Genomic DNA, 20,339 nt, shown 5'->3' with positions numbered 1-20,339 from the left:
ACATTCAATATTACTGAAGAAAAACATCTATGAATCAGATTAATTTAATATTCAATTGATAAAGAGATTTAACTAAAACATTTGTTTTTTTTTAGGGAACTTCACCTAATGCCTACAACAAGTCAACTACTATTTTAACCAAGTGGTGCAACATTCGTGATACTCTTCTTTCTTTTTAAGTACCTTTGAAAAATTCTCTTAGGAAGCAAAAGATATATCATAAAAGAAAAGCATTGGTATGAGCAGGGTTGCTGACCACAGATCTCTACATGAACAAATGCACACAAATACTCAAGACAGTATCATTTGGAATAACTAGTTTAGGTGAGATAATTATTTCCTTGCTATAAATTAGAATTTTGAAAAAGGTATTAATTTGGACCTATCGTTTTTTGCTGCTGCAACCCTTTCTAAACACTGCTATAGAATATTTGCTTTAAGACTGTTAAGAGATATTCTGTGCAAAAAAGCAATTTGTGGTTAATTGCCTGAAAACACTTGGTTATTGAAATTTAAATAATTTATTTATTGCAGACTGTCTTAAGCACCTTTTATTGAGATATGGTATATATGGACATTAAAGTATCTTTCCAAATCTATACACCATTGTTCGTTCTTTCTCCCACCAAGAACATCAATTAATATTTCTCAATATACACTCCTAGCAAAGGTCAAGGGAAAAAATTATTTCCACCATCCATTTCAATGTTTATGAATCAAGTTCTTTTTGGAAAAATTCCTCGTCATATGCCAAACTGATGCTGCTGTGAAACACACAGTTTATAAACAGCAGTACAGTCCTTTAAATATTCTGAAATTTCTTTCGAAAACCCTCATTTCTTGCTTAGAAAGACGCTAGTAGAATGAAGTCTTAGAAAGAATATGCAACCTTGATTAAGTATGAAATGTAAGTAAAAAAAGTAAAATGTAGCTTTAAATCACATTTAATTATTGCTTTGTAAAAAAAAAAATTATCATGGTGATTCAATTGAAAAATAAACAAAAAAAATTCCCAGATCTGAAAAATAAAATAAGATTTATGGCAAAGAGGAATTTTTACTCAAAAAAACATTTTTTCTTAGAAATCTTTTAAGAAGCAGGGAGAGGGAGACAGCACAGGAGTAAAGCTGTTTGCATTACACAAGGATGGTCTCTACGCAGCACGGCTAGAGTGAGCCCTGGACACTACTGGGTATGGCCCAAAAACCCTTAAAAAAATCCAAAAAAAAAATACTGAAAACTGTAAATCCTATATATAGATTAACCTTTATATCAAATTGCTTTTAATGATATCCACCTAACTTCTGGAAGACTTGCATGTCACTGAGATCGTTAGGTGGAGAGATTACAAACCTCTCTCTTTCTCCATTAAGATTATTTTTAGCTTTTGGGGGGTAGGGGTGCGGAGGAAGGTGGGGTTTGTCATACTGAGGACTTACTCTTGGCTCTGTGCTCAGAGATGACTCCTGGAAGTGTTCAAAGAACCATATGCAGTGCCAGCGATCAAACTGGTACTGACACCATGCAAGGAAAGTGCCTTAACCCCTATACTATTTCTTTCATTTTAGTTTCAAAGCAGATTTTTTTCCACCTTCAAAATTATTTCTCTGTAACTGTTTCAAATTATGAGTTAAATCCTCAGTATTTTTTTAAAGGAATTCTTAGAACAGCAGTCATTATTCCAGCATGCATTATAATACATCCGACCTAAGCTTTTTGCTGCTACAATGTTAGATTTTATTCTGGACACCACTGTAGCAATTTCCGTTTAAGCCTGTATTATTAAGATTTCGTAGATAATGATTTGCATTAGAAAGACATCTAAAACTGCAGCTTCTGCTGCCACATTCTCTGTATACTTCAGTCCTTGGGGCATTATGAAATTTCTATGACAATTCCTAATTTACTACAATCAACTGTTCTTTAGATTGATGTAGCAAAGTACTATTTTAGCTCTATTTGATTTTCAATATGCTTTTCTAGACTTGACAGAGACAGAACAACAAATTTGAAAAACATTAAATTATCTTTTTATAAGATTAATTTTACCACCTGCTCTCCCTTAAACAGGCAATGCTTAAAAGATTCAAAGCCAAGAGGGTTTTTCTTCTCAATCTGCATCAGCATAAATGCATGCAATACGGATGCCAAATGTTCAATATCTACCACTCTCCTTTATCAAACCATTGTTTCCTATTATCAGAAAGCAGTTATGAGGCTTCTGTGTGTGGTAATGGTGATGGTGGGCTGTGATGAACTTAACAGATGTAGCCCTGGCTTCCAGGGGCTTTAAGAGAGAAATAACAAAGTAAATGTAAAACCAAACAGGAGTGGGGCAGCTGCCTATCCAAAGCCAGCAGAGGCAAGACCATCCAGGAATGAGAGGACAAGGAACAAGCCTGCAGCATTAGTGAAGAGGAGGTGGTTCCTGGCATCCAGGGATGGATAAAAGTCAATAAAAGGAAGTCAGCTTTCTGTGAGAGAAAGAACTCTGGTAGCAGCTTAAAGAGGAACTGCTACTAAGGAAAGAGTTGTGTGTATCAGGAAAAGGAAAGAATACTTCAGTACTTGGCTTCCAGGAAGAAGGTAAGGCAAGGGAGAGGCAGGAGCACTGTGGAGAGGTGGAGAAAGAAAATGCTAGACAGCAGTACAGAAAAAAGAATTGTAAGACAGACTACAAACAGTAAAACAAAGCAAGAAATTTCAGGCAAGGAACTGAATAGGTATTCCAAGGACTCAGAGACTTAAATAAGGGTAGAAATCTAGAGTACTGAGTAGCTGATAAAAGGCCAAAGTAATAAATACAGGATGTGCACATTAGCAGTATAGTGTTAGCAATGGGAAGCAAAGCTTTGTACAAGCAGCTGCCCAAGATCTGGGGAATGGAAACCCTCTCTGGCCTAAGCTCATCCCTACTCAGAACAGGAAATACTGTGTATGGTGATGCCCACTGATCTAGAAGATTTAGAATTTACTATGTGGCTAAATTAACTGGTGCTTGCTTTCCCAAGGAATAACCCTATCATAATGAATCAGATTGCTGAGTTCTGCTTTGAAGGGGAAAATGAATCAGACTACTGAAATACGAACAATCCTGTTTTTACATGCTCTGCCAACAAACATACCACCACACATACCAATATAAGAATCCAGAAACAAAAACTAATTTAAAATTCTAAGAAGCTCACCCATTCTCATAATTTAGATGCTTTACAACAATGACTCTCCTACTCAAGAAATGTCTCAACATACCAATTAAGTCAACACTTCCCAACATATCTATAATCAATGTAAAAACTACCAACACACTAGTTCAGATAATATGCCCTCCAGTTAATTCCTCTAAGAGTATTTCAGATGCCAAAAGTTTTTTAAAAAGGTCTATGATGAAAATGATTTTTAAAAAATAGATCTGGAATTAAAACAAACACTGTTAAAGAAACAACTACTGAATAAAACAATAAATTAGTTCAGAACATGTTGTGTCATAGAGCTGGAGCAACGGAACAATGGGGAGAGCACTTGCCTTGAATGCTGTCCCCCTAGGTTCCATCCCTGGCACCCCACATGTCCCAGCACTGCCAGGAGTGATCCCTGAGTGCAGAGACAGGAGTAAGCCCTAGGTGCTGCTGGCTGTGTCTCGTCCCCCACTCCGCCCAGTCACCCAAGAAAAAGAACATGATCTGTCAGATAATTTTAGGGGCTGGGGCCTATACATAAAATTCTATCTTAAATCAGTTAATTTAAGAGTCAGTAAAGGATGTGATCATTCTAGGCAATTTTTCTAAGTCGTTTGGAACAAAGAAAGAAATGTGATGATTAAACAAATATTGGGTCAGAGTGGTAGTACAGTGGGCAGGATATTTGTTTTGCATGTGGCTGACCTGGATTTGGTTCCTGGTACCCCATAGAGTCCCAAGTTTGCTAGGAGTGATCCCTGAGCACAGAGTGAGGAATAAGCCCTGGATACTACTATGTGTGGCCCCAAACCCCAAAAGTAATAGTAAGAATTAAATAAAAATTACAAAAATCTTGGAGTCTGGAGAGATAGTACACAAAGTGGGATGCTTGCCCTGCACAAGGTTGACCCAGGTTCTATATACCACGATTCATATGATCCCTGGAGGATCACCAGTAGTAATCCTGAGTGCAGAGCCAGGAGTAACCCCCTAGCATCACCCTCTGTGGCACAAAACCGTGTCCCCCCCATTAAAATTAAAACCAAATATCCCAAATATCTTATTGGGGGGGGGCACACCCAATGGTGCTCAAGGCCACTCCCTGGTGAGGTGCTAAGGGGACCACATGCTGGGAACCAAATCCAGGCCTCCTGCTTGCAGAGTGTGCACTGCAGTCTGTTGAACTATCTTTCCACGCCCCAAATAAAATAACCGCAAGTAGTCACATTGGGGCTGGGTGTTGGGGAGAAGATGAAACAAACTAAACGGCAGGGGGAAGCAGCTGTGGCAACGGTGTGAAATGTGTCATAAAGCTGCCTGGTGGCTCAGAGGCAGAAGGCCTAAGTCCAGGGAGACGGGCAGGAAAGGCGGTACCGGGAGGGATCCCAGAATGGATGGAATGAGAGTCCACTCTGGCGAGCTCCCAAGCAAACAATGGGAGGCAGAAATTCAAGTGACATGTGTCAGAGCATGAGCGACCCAAGAGCACAAGCACATGCAGTTCATGTGGGAGGTCAGGGTATGCGTGTGTGTGAGATAAGACAGGGCAGGAGAAGTTGGCTGGGGCAGATAATGAAGAGCTTTGTTTGCTGGGTGAAGAGGTGAGAGTGGGCAGCAGGAATCACCAGATTTTCACTAGGGCTAAGACTCGCCTTTTACAGAGGTCATTTAAACAGGAGTGGATGGAGGACTGCTGTGTACGGGAAGGCAGGAGAAAGTAAGGGAAGGGTAGAGAGGCATCATTTGCTATTTTACTCTAAGCTTAGCGAATTACAGCTCCCAGAACTGCACACAGACAAAGGGTGTAGGGAAAGGAAGCAGCAGCTCCAGAGTCAGACCCTAATAGCTGGAAGATGATCACATGGAGGGTCAAGGGGAGGAGTGGAAAAAGCTGGAGACGTGCTCCATGTTTCTGATCTGGGTGATGGACTGAGGCAGTGATCACAGGAGGTGGAGCAGCTGTAAAAGGGAAGATGACGTAAATAAAGTATGTAGTTCAGACTGTAGCAAAGGTCAAGTCAAAAGTTTCTGGACCATACTCTGTACACGTTTAACCTGACAGGTCAGACTTTGGAACTTTGGTGTCCTGCCTATAAGAGTTAACTGGTTTCTATAAGGATAAACCCATGACCTCAAACTAATTAACACCTGCCTTAATTAACTGTTCTAACTAGAAACACTGAATAGGACCTTATATCTTATTACTGTGATGTAAAGCAGAATGTGTCCCCAAACTTGGGTCCTAACCTAAGAAGGATAAAGATCAACTCTTCTGTGAGACTGAAACAATCAGGACAGATGGGGTATGTTTGCTGGTTGAGAAATTTCACAGGCACACAAAATCTAGATGGCTTTGATGTTTTAGGAATCCATTTAGCAATGCCAGAACAGCAGCTTCTATGTCCCCTGAAATGTTACAAGGGGATGAGAATCCAAATCATGGCATACACGGTACCAATGTATTTCGTGCAAACAGTGTGGATTCTAAATTTCAGAGGATCATGTACTAAGTTCCTACTTTAGAGCACATTAGCTGTCATTTATTTGGTTAAGTTTTTGGTTAGATCACTGCTAATTCTGACTGAAATAAATTTCACTAAATCACAGGGGGAAGCAATAAAAATTATTTATAAATGCTAACATACAGAGCAATTATCTCCTAATACTTAACAGAGGCTACGATTATATATATTTAATCTTACACTACAATTTTGGATTTTGTTAACAACTGGGTTCTGCCATTTATATCCATAAGGAGCTGTACAGACAGACATATCCACAAATCAAAACTGGGAGCTTATAGTATTATACATATAAGCCCTCAATAGCTACAGGCAGGCTAAGAATCAAATAAGTCAAATGTTGAGTCTTAATGAAACCTGATCACCTCTAAATCGACTCAGAGCTAATTACTGCAGACTTGCTCAGCCTAAGTCACTCTAAAACAAACATCAGAATTGGATGACAAATTTATACGGTTCTAAAAAGACTTTTGGATAGACTAGTACTTCCCACTTTAAAATATAATGACTTCTTGGGTAAAGTATTTAATCACTGTCAAGTTCCAAAGATGGCTTGATACTTTAAACACTTGCCTGGCAAGCACAAGGTCATGAGTTCAAATCCCAGTGCAGTCACATGCACTGATAAGATTAGGACAATCCCCATGTTGGGGACCCCTAGCAAGAAGGGCCTGGAAAACAGCACAAGGCACAAGTGCAAACCCCAGAGACTCCTAGAAGTGCTGATGCTATCCTGAAAGCCATGCTACTGTGGGGAGAGGGGGTGGTCATCAGTGAGAAAGGGCTCTGAGAGTGGGTCAGGCATGAGGTCACAAGCTACGCCACCAATGCCACAACACCAAGGCAAAACTGACCACAACCCTGGGTCTTGGGTAGAGGAAAGTGATAACAGGAAGGCGAAAATCTGATTTGTGTGCTGCTCCACTGATTCCTTTGGAACCTCTTGAGAACAGGGGAATGAGACGCGAAAGTCAGTAGAAGAAGCTGTCTGGAATCATATTTATCCATATGCTAAACTTCTTCTGATGTACACTGCCTGAGACATCTCAATTGTGCTTAATGCCATTCTAGAAGTGACCACAGTAAAGTAAAAATAAGGTAGAAGACAGAAGCAAAAAGAGAAGGAATAAGGCGGCTAGGTTTCCTACATGAAAAGATAGTCTGTTTTGACTTTTTCTCTTCTATATTCTCCACCAAGTATGTGGGAAACTAAACAAGTAACACTAACAGATGATTCTCACAAAACTTTGTACTGAGACACAGAGCCAACTGAACACAAACCCCAAAGAAGTAGTATCCTATACCCAAATCCTCCTAACTCCAACCATACTTGGTACTGGGGATCGAACTGTGGTTGGCTATATGCAGGGCAAGTGTCAATGTCTGTAACACCTCTCTAGTCTGTGGCTGTTTTATTACAGGGGCCATGGCTTGCCTGGCTATTGGTGAAGAGTTCAATCTCCATTTTTATCTTGTCCTAGGTGGAGAGTGGGATGGACTGGTTCCCTCAGCTATAGCAACCTTCCTTTGGTACTTTCCAAAAGCTGCCTCATTACTATAAGCCCAGTCGCAGTAGACAGGGGCTTGCTATGACTAGAATGCTTATTGCAACTTCACGGCCCTGTGTGACTTCAACTAAGGATTAAAAATCAATACTGTGGGGCCAGAGAGATAGTGCAATGTGTGGATGCCTGCCTTGCACGCAGACAACCTAAGTTCAATCCTTCATCTGGTTCCCCCCATCCCCAACAGAAGTGATACCTGAGCACAGAGCCAGAAGTAAGCTCTGAACACTAATGGGTGTGACCCCCAAAACAATAATAGCACTGTCCTCCCATTGTTAATCAATTTGCTCGAGCGGGCACCAGTAACATCTCACAACAAATTATGAGACTTCCTGTTACTGTTTTTGGCATACTGATTACGTCAAGGGTACCTTGCTAGGCTTTGCTGTGTGGGTGAGATACTCCTGGTAGTTTGCCGGGCTTTCCGAGAGGGGTGGAGGAATTGAACCTGGGTCAGCAGCGTGCAAGGCAAACGCCCTACCTGCTGTACTATCACTCCAGCCCAAAACAATAATAATAATAGTCACTGTCACTGTCCTGTCTTCCCATTGTTCATCAATTTGCTCGAGCAGGCCCAGTAACATTGTGAGACTTGTTACTGTGTTTGGCATATCGAATACATCACGGGGAGCTTGCTAGGCTTTGCGTCGGGCAAGATACTCTCGGTAGCTTGCCGGGCTCTCCGAGAGGGGTGGAGGAATCGAATTCGGGTCGGGTTGGCCAGGTCAGTCGCGTGCAAGGCAAACGCCCTACCCGCTGTGCTATCACTCAATATTTTAGAAATATATGTTATAACAAAAAGACATTCCTGAAATCTGCTGGGGCTTGTGAGTAGGTATGCAGATCAAAAAATTCACTGAATTATATCACAGAATAACAAGACAAGGGAATGCAAGTATCAGTGGGAGGTTGGGCTAGGGGGAGAGATACCTAGATTTACCTGGAACCAAATTAAAGAATAAAAAGGACAGAGGGGGGAAAGAAATCAAGAGGGAAGTAAGAAGAGGTGGACTGGATATGTCAGGCAAGGGTAGGGCCTCTGGCATATCGGTGAAGAGGTAAGTGTGTATGTCTAAACAACAGAGCCAGCAACACTGAATTAGGAGATCCAAACTACAATAACTAAACTGTAAAATGTGCCTGTCAAGCAGGTAGGTGGGCTTGGGGGGAGGTGTGTGTGTGGAGGGAGTGGGGGACAGAACTTGGGAGTACTGGCAGACGGAAGTTGACACTGGTATTGGAACATAGTATGTCTGAAACTATTATGAACGCCTTTGTAAATCAGGGTACCTTAAAAAGAAAAACACAGGGCTGAAGCGATAGTACAGCGGGTGGGGCATTTGCTTTGCACGAAGCCGACCCAGGTTTCATCCCCAGCAACCCATATGGTCCTGAGAGTACCGTCAGGAGTAATTCCTGAGTGCAAAGCCAAGAGTAACCCCCTGTGCATCACCGGGTGTGACCCAAAAAGCAAAAAAAGAAAAAATATATATAAATTTTAAAAAGAATTATAGATAAAAGAAAAAAGTTTTCTTATGAGAATTATGCAATTAGTACTGTATATGAGTGCTAAAACTGCTTAGAAATAAATTGTTTTCAAATAAGCTTAAATCATTCATGACTCATTTACACATCAATTAAGTACTAATTATAAGTTAAGTATAAAATGTATCACCTAATAACTCCTAGTAAGATAAGGTCTATTAGCTTAATTTCAGAACTTTTAAAATTACAAATTTCCCTTTATTCAGAAGTTTTTTTCTTTTCAGCCTTGCCTTTATCTACAATTAGTACAGATAAACTATTTGATAAATCAACAGATTAAAAATAGCATACTATGGCATACTATGAGAACCCTGAGATACTTAAGCTTGTAGAACTAAACTTTTGAATGTATACAGAGAATTCATATCGTAAGAGTTCTTAAAGCACATTCCTGAAAAGTTCCCTACAGAAAACATATGGCAAGATCTTTTTTAAAGTTTAAGTTTTATGAACTATGACCTTTACAAAATCTTTCAACAATGGTTTTAAGTCTATAAAACTTTTCCTTGTGGAGAGTGTGCCTAACAAAGACACGTTTCCCTAATAGTCAATTAGCACAGTTAAATTTTTTATAGTAACTAGCTGTAAAACACTCTACACAATGCTTCAGATATCTGGTCCTAGATGGACAACCCAAACTTCAGCAAGCAAGCCAGCCAAGTTCCTTTCTCTGCATACTCTACTCTTAGTCAAAGTTATCTATCATCCATTACAATGAGTAAACTGAAAGGCAAACCTAGCACTTATTTTAATTCTTTCAATGCCTGAAAATGAAAGAGCAAAGCTAGGTGACAGTCAGAAACCAAAGACCAACCGCAGCAGGAAATTATTTAGAGTATTGTATGCCATTTGCCCTCTCTCACTCTGAACAGCTGCAGGCGCAATGAAAAAAATCACAGGGTACAAGAAGATTCTGAAAGCACAGGTAACACTGTAAGCAGAGTTCATCCAGAAGCCCAGAGCCCTGACCATTCTTCATTGACTGTCCAGTGCTGATAAATTCAGAGCAAAGAAGGTCACCTAAAGTCTCTGATTCCATTTTCAGACACTTTATGAATCTCTTCATAGGGAGGGAGGGAGGGAGGGAGGGAAAAAATTCCCTTAAATGTGGCCTAAACAAATGTTCTAATTGATACGAGAAATGCTATGTTTCAACCTAAGGCTATTCACAAATCCTCTCCCTTATGCTCAGAAGCAAGAGCACCCAAACAAAGGGCATTCGTGTGCATAAAGAATACAAATGTCCTGTGCTCTTTCTTAGACCACTTAGTCTGGGGTGGGGGGGAAGGGGAGTGGAGGGGGGCGGGTTCTAACTCCTCACACAATACTCTGTGGCGGACACACTGGCAAATCGCTGGTTTCTGTGGACTGTGAAAGGGAACAGTCACTTTAGCATTCTTTGCTCTGCTAGAAGCTTACCCTTTCATTATGATGGCCATGCAAAGGTTCTTTACTGGTCAAGTGGGTGTTGCCAGTAAGTAAACAGCACTGAGCAGAGAAAGATAGGGGAGACAGACACATTTTGAGTGTACACGGCAAATAGGAATGCTTAGTTAACTCCCTTTTTATGCTTGTCTTAGCAACAATAACTGACAAGGTCAGAAAGGAAAATTGGAAGCTTCACAAATAGCTTATTAACAATCATCCAACTCCTAAAACCCTCCTTACGTGAGCACAAGACTGCAACAATAATTTTTGCACAGATCAAATTAAATCTTTACAACTACCAAGCTACACTACCTTACAATTTAATTTATATAAAATCCTAATTTTAAAGATTTCAAAATACATACTTCAAAATTCACTCCATGTAATTTCAAATTCCCCCTTTTTTACAAGGAATTAATCTGTACCAGAAATTTGAGGCTTTCCATTAACATGTTAGAAACCTAGTTGGATTAGGTTTAACACTTGCAGAGATAAATTTCACAGAGACCAATCTAAGGAGTTTAATTCCTGATCCCCAGAAAGTACTGCCATAACAAATATAAAAACTATAGCTAGTTGTGTTAAACCTGTCCCTTCTTACCTAAAATATAATTTGTGCCTAAGAATGGCTAGTTTTAGAAGTATTTTATTACTTTGTACAGTTTGTCTTTACCAGACTGTACATTTCAACCCAACACCTAACAATTTCAAATGAAATTTCAGAATGAAACAGAAAATGACTCAACTCTCGGTACGCTGTTTACTAAAAATCTAAAACCACTAATATTCTCTTAACCCTGAGGATCCCAGATTTAATCTGAAAGACAATCTACTGCACCTTTACAAAGTGAGTTTTCTGCAAAACATACCAGGGTTCATCCAATTTGAACCAGTGTTCATACAGTGCCAAAATATTCAAAAACCAAATTAAAACTCAAAACACACTACTTTTTTTTCCTTTTGGGTCACACCCGACGATGCACAGGGGTTACTCCTGGCTCTGCACTCAGAAATCATCCCTGACGGTGCTTGGGGGGACCATATGGGATGCTGAGAATCGAACCCAGGTCAGCCGCATGCAAGGCAAACGCCCTACCCACTGTGCTATCACTCCAGCCCCTACACTACTTTTTTAAATTTTTATTAGTGACACACCATGAGGTACAGTTGTAGACTTACAAATTTTTGTGCTTGGGTTTCAATTATACAATGATCAAATACCCATCCCTCCACCAGTGCCCATTTCCCACAACCACGGATCCTAGTATCTCTCCCACCCCCCATCCCCCCATCCCACCCTGCCTTTTGTTCTCTCTCTCCTTTTGAGTGTTGCCCTACACTACTTTTTTCAGAGTGATACACACGATTATGTTTCTTCTGCTGTTCAAAAGTAGAACCTTCATTTTTCAGGTCCATACTCTAAATAAAGTTTCAATATAAGTTAATGGTAATAGCTTTTCCAGATCCCAACACAAAAACTGCCAAAAGGAATGCCCTGCTTCCAAACAATAAGAGAAACCTGTATTTGAAATGTTCCTTCTACAAAAAAGAAACTGCAACTCCCAAAAAGGGCACTGGCATTTATTAAAAGTTGTCGACCTAAACTAAGAAGACCTCAGGTCCTAATTTAGATGTGGTTAAAATCACTGCTGCAAGACAATGAGTAACAATGCACTCCTAGAGCAGTCAGTGTTTGTGTGAGCTGCAGACAGTGGTGCCTTTGGAACAGACAGACCCAAACCCAGTATAAACTAAAGCTCACTAAGATCAGAGAGGAACAGAGAATTTTCTATTTATTTTTGCTGTCTGGTAGAATGCAAATCTAGGATCTTTAGTGTGAAAAATAGGGAAACAATGGAACAAACCAAAGTACCATTTTTTTTTTGCAAGTCCACATGTGCAGAACAACATTTTAAGTTCAAGTTACTTATCTCCTGCCTATTTATAATTTTAAAAAGCCTCAGAGTTAACTCAATGAGAAAACACATAGTGTATCATGCAATTAATTTTAGGGCTTGCCAGATAATCTTATAACTATCACTTCCAACCGCTTGCTTTAAAAGTTATACACACCTTTGCTTTTTTTCAAGGTTCACTTCCATGGTCATAAATACACCTGGAACAAACTGACCCCAACCTGGAGCCAGATGACAGATGCTTCATAATGTCTAATCTACTTAAAAACCAGGAAGGGAATAAATGATTCCTAGTGAATCTCACCAGAGCTCTACTCAGTAACTTCTCCAGATTAGTACAGACAGAAGCCAATTAGGTTCATTTCATATGTAAATAGCAGCATAAAGAGGTACAAAAAATAATTCATTGAGTTGCTTTATCCTAAAGCACAAGACACACATTTTGAAAGTCACTTCAAACAGTTCTTGCTTATGAAGTTATCTCTCTTAGGCAGGAATTTTTTTTTAAATAAATTCAAACTCGTCCAGCTGTGTATATTCAAGAAATACCAAAAAGTCACAAGGAATAGAAAGTTTCAGCTGTTCTCCTCTTTCCAGTGTTATCAATAACACATAATGAGTTGGTTCATACATCACAGCTGTGCAGGCTGGCTGCAACTTGGCTAATTTAACTATTCCAGTAGAGTTCAGTCAGGAGCTTGTTCTAGTTTAGGTAATCTACTCTGCAAATCAAATAGAAAATAGCGGATAGAGCTTTTCCCTTGCAGGCAGCAGACCCAAATTCAATCCCCTGGAGCACTGACCCAAATTCAATCCCCTGAGCACCAAAAGAAGTGATTCCTGAGTGCTGGGCCAGGAGTAACCCCTTAACCCCTGAGAACCACCAGGTGTGGCCAAAAACCAGACAGACATCTAAGCAATCTGCAATCAAAATCACTCAAAACTTCAACTATGATAATACTCTAGGGTTAAGATATAAGTGAAATTCTCTCTTTTATAAGCTTTAATTTCAAGAGGGGAAAAAAAGTCCTCTGAGAAAAATTAACCATAAAAAGCAATTTGCAACTTTTTCCTTCACCCTCATTTCCTTTATCCCAGGAAATTCAGGATTAAAATTAGTCATCATAGTTTCACCTACTGTAGCACTGTCACTGTCCTCCTGTTGTTCATCGATTTGCTCAAGCGGGCCCAGTAACGTCTCCATTTTGAGACTTGTTGTTACTGTGTTTGGCATATCAAATACGCCATGGGTAGCTTGCCAGGCTTTGCCATGCGGGCGAGATACTATCAGTAGCTTGCCGGGCACTCTGAGAGGGGCAGAGGAATCGAACCTGGCTCAGCCGGGCTGGCTGTGCGCAAGGCAAACGCCCAGCTGCTGTGCTATCGCTCCAGCCTTCATCACCTACCTGTTTCAACTACATCACCCCAAAATAAGGTTTGCAAAATGTCCTATGACTGACAAGGTTTGCAAAATGTCCTATGACTGATAGCTAGAAAAATACCCTGACACCCTTAAAGATGGACATAATGTGAGACTCAACAATAGTCCGAGCTGCATATCCTCCACAACTCCAAATGACTGACAACAGTATTCCACAAAATGAGCTCTTTGAAAAGTGCTTAATCCTGCATTTAGAATCATTTTCTACTAAAGATGACTGCAGAGTCGCCATCAGAGACTGTTTTCTTAATTGAAAACACAACATTTGATGTTGTTTCCTTAACAGCATGTTTGGAATTTGGAACCTCTCCAAAAACCATCCTGTGTGCAAAAGAAGTCATGGCATCTAAATGTGGGAATTCATACGCGTTTCTGGATGATCATGGCAATAAACATCTACAGATGTGCAAAAGCAGAGTGAAAAAGCAAAGTGGATTATATAATTTGGAATAAAAACAAAATTGGAAAAGATTTAAATAATTTCATTATAATGAATTTTATAAGCATTTATAACTGCAATTCTCAAACTTGCCTTTTACATGTGTAAGGCGCTGGCTTTGATCCCTAATATCTCACACACAACCATAAAAAGTTTGTCATATTCTCTAATCATCTTTCCTAAAGAGCTGCAAAGAACCTATGAACTTATATAGCTCAACTTCCTTTCTTAAGAATAAGGTCAATGCTGCACACTTAAAAAAAAGAAAAGACCAATCCTGTGCATCTAATTTGGATTAAGTTAGAAGTTAAATCCAATACATTTATAAAATAAAAAATTTTCTCTGCACAGTTTCAAACTATGAACCTTTGTCTCTTCCAGCGACCAAGAACTTTGTCCAAGCTCCACACAATGAACTATTATGAATATTAAATACAAAAATGATTTACCAAATCACGTAAACTGCTCAAAACAAATGAATAAACAACTGCCATTCAATACTCTTGAATCCAAAGACTACTGGGTCTGACTTGGACATATACACAGCTGAGCACACACTTCCTGGTTATGTGCAATCTGTACAGATAGACCAGCTTTACAGGCCTGACCACAGAGATTAATAGCTTTAGCCAAATAGTGTGGTAACCATGTGAACCTGGGCTACTCCAGCTTGTTTGTGAATCTCTCAGCAAGGCTCAACATGCCGTTATCTGCATCTTGTTGCCAGGATACACAACATCGCTTTGGAATACAAGGAAAATCAGGTTGCAGTGACCACAGGTCAGCTTCCCAAAAGCCTCCTTTTCAACACTTAGCTATCTACAATCCCGTAGCATTTCTTCCTGAAGTTCAAGAATTCACTTTACTAGTAATTAACTAACTTTAATATTCACTGTTATTTTTATCAGAGTAGACCACTTATTACCATTAACAATGTAGCAGTAGTAATAAGAATAATAATCCGCTCAGACCTTTTCTCTCAAGTATCTAACAGTTTGCTTCATTAAAATTGATTTAGAAATCAAGCATCCTAAAACTAGTCTAAAAACATGTGTTTTGGGGTCCACATTTCCATGTCTATTCAGCTCAGAAATACTACCAAAGAATAAACTACCCAATATACTGCTGACCTCAGAGTCCCTAGGATCAAAATGCTTGCCTTGCCTTGCTCATGGGAACAGAAAGTAGCATGCTGAACAATGATCTTGCGAACTTATTTCTACCAAATCAAGCAGACAGAAACTTAATGTACCAAGATGCTGAAGTACTCAGCAACTGAAAATCTGCTTCTTGAGTAAAGTGGGAGGTCCCTGTTCTGCAGTTTTGCAATCTGGAGATGGAAGGATTAGAGTGACTTTGAGAGTATATAAAATCAATTACCCCTGACATGCCAATTAGTATTGCTAGCTCATGAGCAACAGAGATTTTAAACAACACTTTTATATTAAAGAGATTTTTAAAAATAAATGGAAACTTTTTTCTAGCACTTTAAAAAACTGTAAATAACTTGACTTTATTACAGCACCTAAGAATTGGTTCCCAGACAGGATAGACGTTTGAATCCCTTATAAAGATAATACTTTATGAGGTCAGAGCCATAGTACAGCGGGTAGGGCACTTGCCTTATTGTGGCCCACCCAGGTTTGATTTCCAGCATCCCATATGGTCCCCGGTACACCGCCAGGAGTAATTCCTGAGTGCGGAACAGGGAGTAACTCCTGAACACCGCCAGGCGTGGCTCAAAAAGAAAGAAAGAAAAAAAAAAAACAAAGATAATACTTTCATGATTAAGAAAATCCTTAGGACCAGAGCAAAAAGTATAGCGGGTCAGGTGCTCACCTTGCACAAGGCCAACTGGGTTCAATCCCCAGCATCCCACATCATCCACAGCCCTCCACCCCCCTCCAGCACCACCAGGAGTGATTCCAGAGTGCAGAACAGGGAGTAACCCCAGAGCACTGCTGTGGGTGGCCCAAAAATAAGAACAAGAAAGAAAACGTATTCTTGATCTAACCTGACTTCTTATCCCAAGGGCTTTTTTCATCACAGTACCTTTTACACTTGGGCCTTCTGTAGTTTCTCGTTCTATACACCCCTTTGAAACACAAGATGCACGTGCTAGTCTCCTAATTAAGTCACTAATAACACACACTAATCTGTGTGCTATGTGATTAAAATATTAGAAGTAAACCACCTATCTAATACTAAATGAGAAAGAGAGATGTCTCGGGGTTTTATTTTTATTTTAAAGACTGCATTTCTACAATGCCAACAATGTTCTGGCACAGCTAGGCTCTATGGAGACTAGACTAACCAAATTAGACAACTTGGAAGTGATTTACTACCACCACATGCTTATGGACTCTCCAGACTCTTGGGTAGAAAGCCCACGAATCTGTGACCCACCGAGTCGTTCACCAAAGTTCGGAAGGAAAACTCTCAGGAAAGTTTTTCCTCTCTTCTGAACTTCTGGGTCAGGACACCCTCCCCATAGGTCATGCCTCTTGCTACCTGAGGCCATCCATTATCTGTGAAGTTGTCAGGTTGCCTTCAGTCTCCCAAGTCAGATAGTACGCACTCAGGTGACTGACATGCTTTTCTCTCCCATGAAACTTTAATCCATGATCTTTAATCCATAATCCAAACACGACTATCAAAACTACAATTTTAACTCCCCCCACACTACAAGAGAAACAAGTTTGAAGCACAAAGACCTCCATTTCTTAATACAGCCTCTTTTGTACTAGTAACTTTATGTGTGGCAACTGTAATTTTCTTCATTTTAAAGTTCCACTGAAAACTTAACATGTGATAATATCAGTTCCCTACAAAAAAAATGCTTGGACATGCATACTAAAAGAACTGATTAATATACATGTCTTCATACAAAAATATAAAGATAACTGATTTATGTAAATCATCTTAAACATATACCTTTAACAGAAATCTTCCCTTCATTGCCATTAAGATTTTAGGGTTAAAAAAAACTGAACTATGAAACAACTTATTTTAGCTATGCCATAAACACAATAAAACTTATTCATAAAAATCTAAAAGAACAAAGATTTAACAAGTTTAGACAAGATACAGAAATTCTGGAGGAACTTCTGAATCATTCAGTGAAAAATCATGTATACGTTCAAAATGAAAATAGGACCATAAAAAAAATCTCAATTGGAGTTTGTTTAGTGAAAAAATAATTAGCTTCCTTAAAAAAACACTCAATATTCAAAATTTTATTTTAAAGACTGCAGGTATTAAAATATTAATAAGGTATTTATATTACAGTAAGATTCATCAAAGATTTTCTTTCCAAAGCAAGGTCTGTGAGTAAAATAGTGACTGGTTCATGATGTTTAACATACATGCAACTTCTCAGTCACACACATACTGCAGTGATACCTGAATTGTTCGAATCATAAAACCTTCATTGTCTGGTTAGGTAAATAGCCTGCATTCAATCACCACGAAAAATCAGAATAGCATACAGTGAAAAGAATAACAGTAGAAAAAAAAAAAAAACCTGTTAGGTTACTACTGAAAGAAACCGCCCTAAGCCTTAACCTCTTTCCCTTCGCTGTAAGATTTAAGAACCGCATGCAAGTAGTTCCCAAGGAGCCGGAGCGATAGTGCAGCAGGGACGGCATCTGCCTGGCACAGGCCGACCCGGGTCCAGTCCCCAGCATCCTCTACAGCGCCAGGAGCAGTAACTCCTGAGTGCAGAGCCAGGAGGAACCCCGAGCATCACCGAGCACGGCCCAAAGACCGACCAATCAATCAATCAATCAATCAACGTGACGTGGTTGCAGATACGTACCCGTACTTCATCCTCATCCTGTCATTTTCCGGGTTACAATAAAATCTCTCCAAATGTTCCTGGGAGTCGTTGGATATGCTCTGCCACTTCTGCGAAGCCGTCCTCCTGATCTGCCAGTGATAGGGCAAGACGGTGTGGTGCTTCAAACAATCCCTGCCGTAAACACAAGTGCCCTGCAGAAAGTCCGTGCAAATCTCGACCCCGTGCTCCTGGTGCGTGTGGTACTGCAGCTGGTTCACCAGCTCGAAGACCAGGTCCAGGGAGGCCTCCTCGCTTTTGTCCTCAAAGAGCTCGGTGCTCAGCCTGTCGCTGGTCTCCAGAATGTACTGGACCGTGAAACTGCTGTCCTGGAAGACCCCGGGCGCGTAGTCCACGACTTTGTCCGCGCAGTCCGGGCTGGCGGGAGCCTCCCCGGCCCCCGGGGGCAGGAGGTCCGTCTGGAAGGGCCCGGCCGCGGGGTCCGCCCCGGCCCCGCCGAGGGCGTCCGGCGGGAAGCGGCCCTCGGGCCCGGGCAGCACCCGCTCGCCGGCGGCCCCCGCGGAAGGGGGCGCCTCTGGGGCCCGGGCCCCGCCGCCCGCGCCGCCGGGAAGCAGCACGGGGACGCCGCTCTCGGCGCGGGGGCACGCCGGGCCCACCTCGGGGGGCGGCTGGGCCAGGGCTCCGCGCAGGCGGCCGTCGCCCGCGCCCGGGCCCCGAGGCCCGAACACGCCGTCCAGCGAGCCGGCGCCCAGCAGCGTGTTCAGGATGGGCCTCAGGGAGCGCAGGGTCCCCGCGCCCAGCCGCTTCGGGTCCTTCTTCTTCAGGCAGGTCCGGAGGGGCGCGACCTTCGCGGGCAGCCGCACCCCGCAGGGGAAGTCGCCGCGCGGGCCGGGGGGCGGCACGGCGCGCTCGGGCTCGGGCTCGGCCGCTTCCGTTTCCATGACGCCGAGGCGCGCGGTCGCTCCGCCGAGTCGGGACGCCCTGCCCGGGAGAGGGAGGAGGACGGTCACCCGCGCGCCGGCCACGGGCGCCCACTCCCCCCGCGGCGCGCGCTCCGTCGCTCGGGGAGACGTGCCGGCTCCTCGGGAGCCCGGGACCCTCCCGGCCCGGCCCGGCCCGGCCCCCCGCGGCCGAGGCCCTCCCTGCGGGTCCGACGGCGGCGGGGGGCGAGCGGAAGCAGCCGCCAGCCTCGCGCTTCCCCGCGCTCGTCCGCGTCGCTCATCTCCCGGGCTGACAGGGGCTGACAGAACTTTCTCAGCCAGGAGCCCGGGCGGAAGGCCGCGCTCGGGAGACGGGGCGCCCGCGGGGGAGCGGCCCGGACCGTGCGGCAGCAGGCGCCCCCGGGCCGCCGCGACCCCGCGCCCGGCGCCTCCTGAGGGGAGAGGGGACGCGGCGGCGGCGACGCCCGAACGGCCCCGAGCGAGCGGCTCGGGCGGCGCGACCCGAGACCGCGGGGGGGAGGGGGCTCCTCGGGGCTCAACGGCGCCTGCGAGGGGACGCCGAGGCCGCGCTCGGGCGGCCCCGGGCGGCGGCGGGGGCCACGCGCGAGTCCGCGCCCCAACTTTCCCACGGCCGCCCGCGCCCCCCGCCCGCCGGGGCGGCCTGACGCGGCTTCGCACCTGCCGGGCCGGCTCCGAGGGCGCGCCCGGTGGGCCCGGCCGCCGCAGCCCCTACCTGAGGCGCGGCCGAGGGGCCGGACGGTGGCGCCGCGCTCCGGGCCGCGCGGCGGGGTGAGGTCTGCGGCGCGCGGGCCGGGGTCCCGGGGGTCCCGCGGGCTCGCTCCGGCCGCCCGCCCGCCGCCCGCGCACACAGGAGCCGCCGCGCCGCGCTCCGACGCGCCCGGGACGCCTGTCACCGCCAGCTCTGCCGCCGCCGGCTTCCGGTCGCGTCCCTCAGCGGCCCGGGGGCGGGGCCGGGCGGGCCGGGGCGGGGCCTGCGGGGGCGGGGCGCGCGGGGGGCCGTCGCTCATTGGGCGCCGCGATCAGGGCCCCGCCCCGCGCGCCTGCGCCTGCGCGCCGGCCGGCCGGCGGGGTGCGCGCGCCCGCGGGGGGCGTGTCCTTCCGCGCGCCGCCCGGGGGGGCGCGGTGGGGGTGCTGGCGAGCCCGGGCGGGAGGGCCAGGGGCGGCCGCGGGGATGCTGGGCGCGCGGCCGGCTCCCCCGGGACCCGGGAGGGGCGCGGTTCCGAGGGCAGTCGGCCCGGCGCGCGGGGACGGCACCAGCCGTTTCAGGGCCGTTGCTTTGTTCCTGCGCCGGGGCGGCCGCTGCCCGCGCGGGGTGCGCGCGGGGAGCGGGTGCGGAGTGGGCTAGGGGTGCGCGCGCGGAACGGGTGCGGGATGGTGCGGGGAGCGCCCGGGGAGCGCGCGGGGAGCGCGCGCGGCTTCGGAGAGAGGGTGCGGGGAGCGTGCAGGGAGCGCGCGGGGTGGGCACGGACCTAGTACGGGGCGGGTGCGGAGCGGGTGCGGGATGCGCGCGGAGCGGGCGGCGGTGAGCCGGCGCGGGGTCGGGGAG

The 20,339-nt window shown here is 44.5% G+C and overlaps 1 protein-coding gene across 1 annotated transcript in view; it reads right to left on the bottom strand.

Moving 5' to 3' along the window:
- The window catches only part of TIPARP (TCDD inducible poly(ADP-ribose) polymerase), a 28,828-nt gene extending 9,196 nt beyond the window's left edge, over positions 1–19,632 (bottom strand). Inside the window, exons 1-2 of the mRNA XM_056114133.1 lie at positions 19,506–19,632; positions 17,853–18,812 (exon numbers count right to left, since the gene is read on the bottom strand). Of these exons, the coding sequence (XP_055970108.1) occupies positions 17,853–18,772 (920 nt within the window). The 5' untranslated portion in view covers positions 18,773–18,812; positions 19,506–19,632. The remainder of the gene's footprint in view (positions 1–17,852; positions 18,813–19,505) is intronic.
- Between the last annotated feature and the right edge of the window lie 707 nt (positions 19,633–20,339).

This window comes from Sorex fumeus, unplaced genomic scaffold, assembly GCF_029834395.1.
Source record: "Sorex fumeus unplaced genomic scaffold, SorFum_2.1 ptg000024l, whole genome shotgun sequence".
NCBI lineage: Eukaryota > Metazoa > Chordata > Mammalia > Eulipotyphla > Soricidae > Sorex > Sorex fumeus.
Note: the sequence above shows the minus strand (reverse complement) of the source record. Positions and strands in the feature narration are given on the sequence as shown.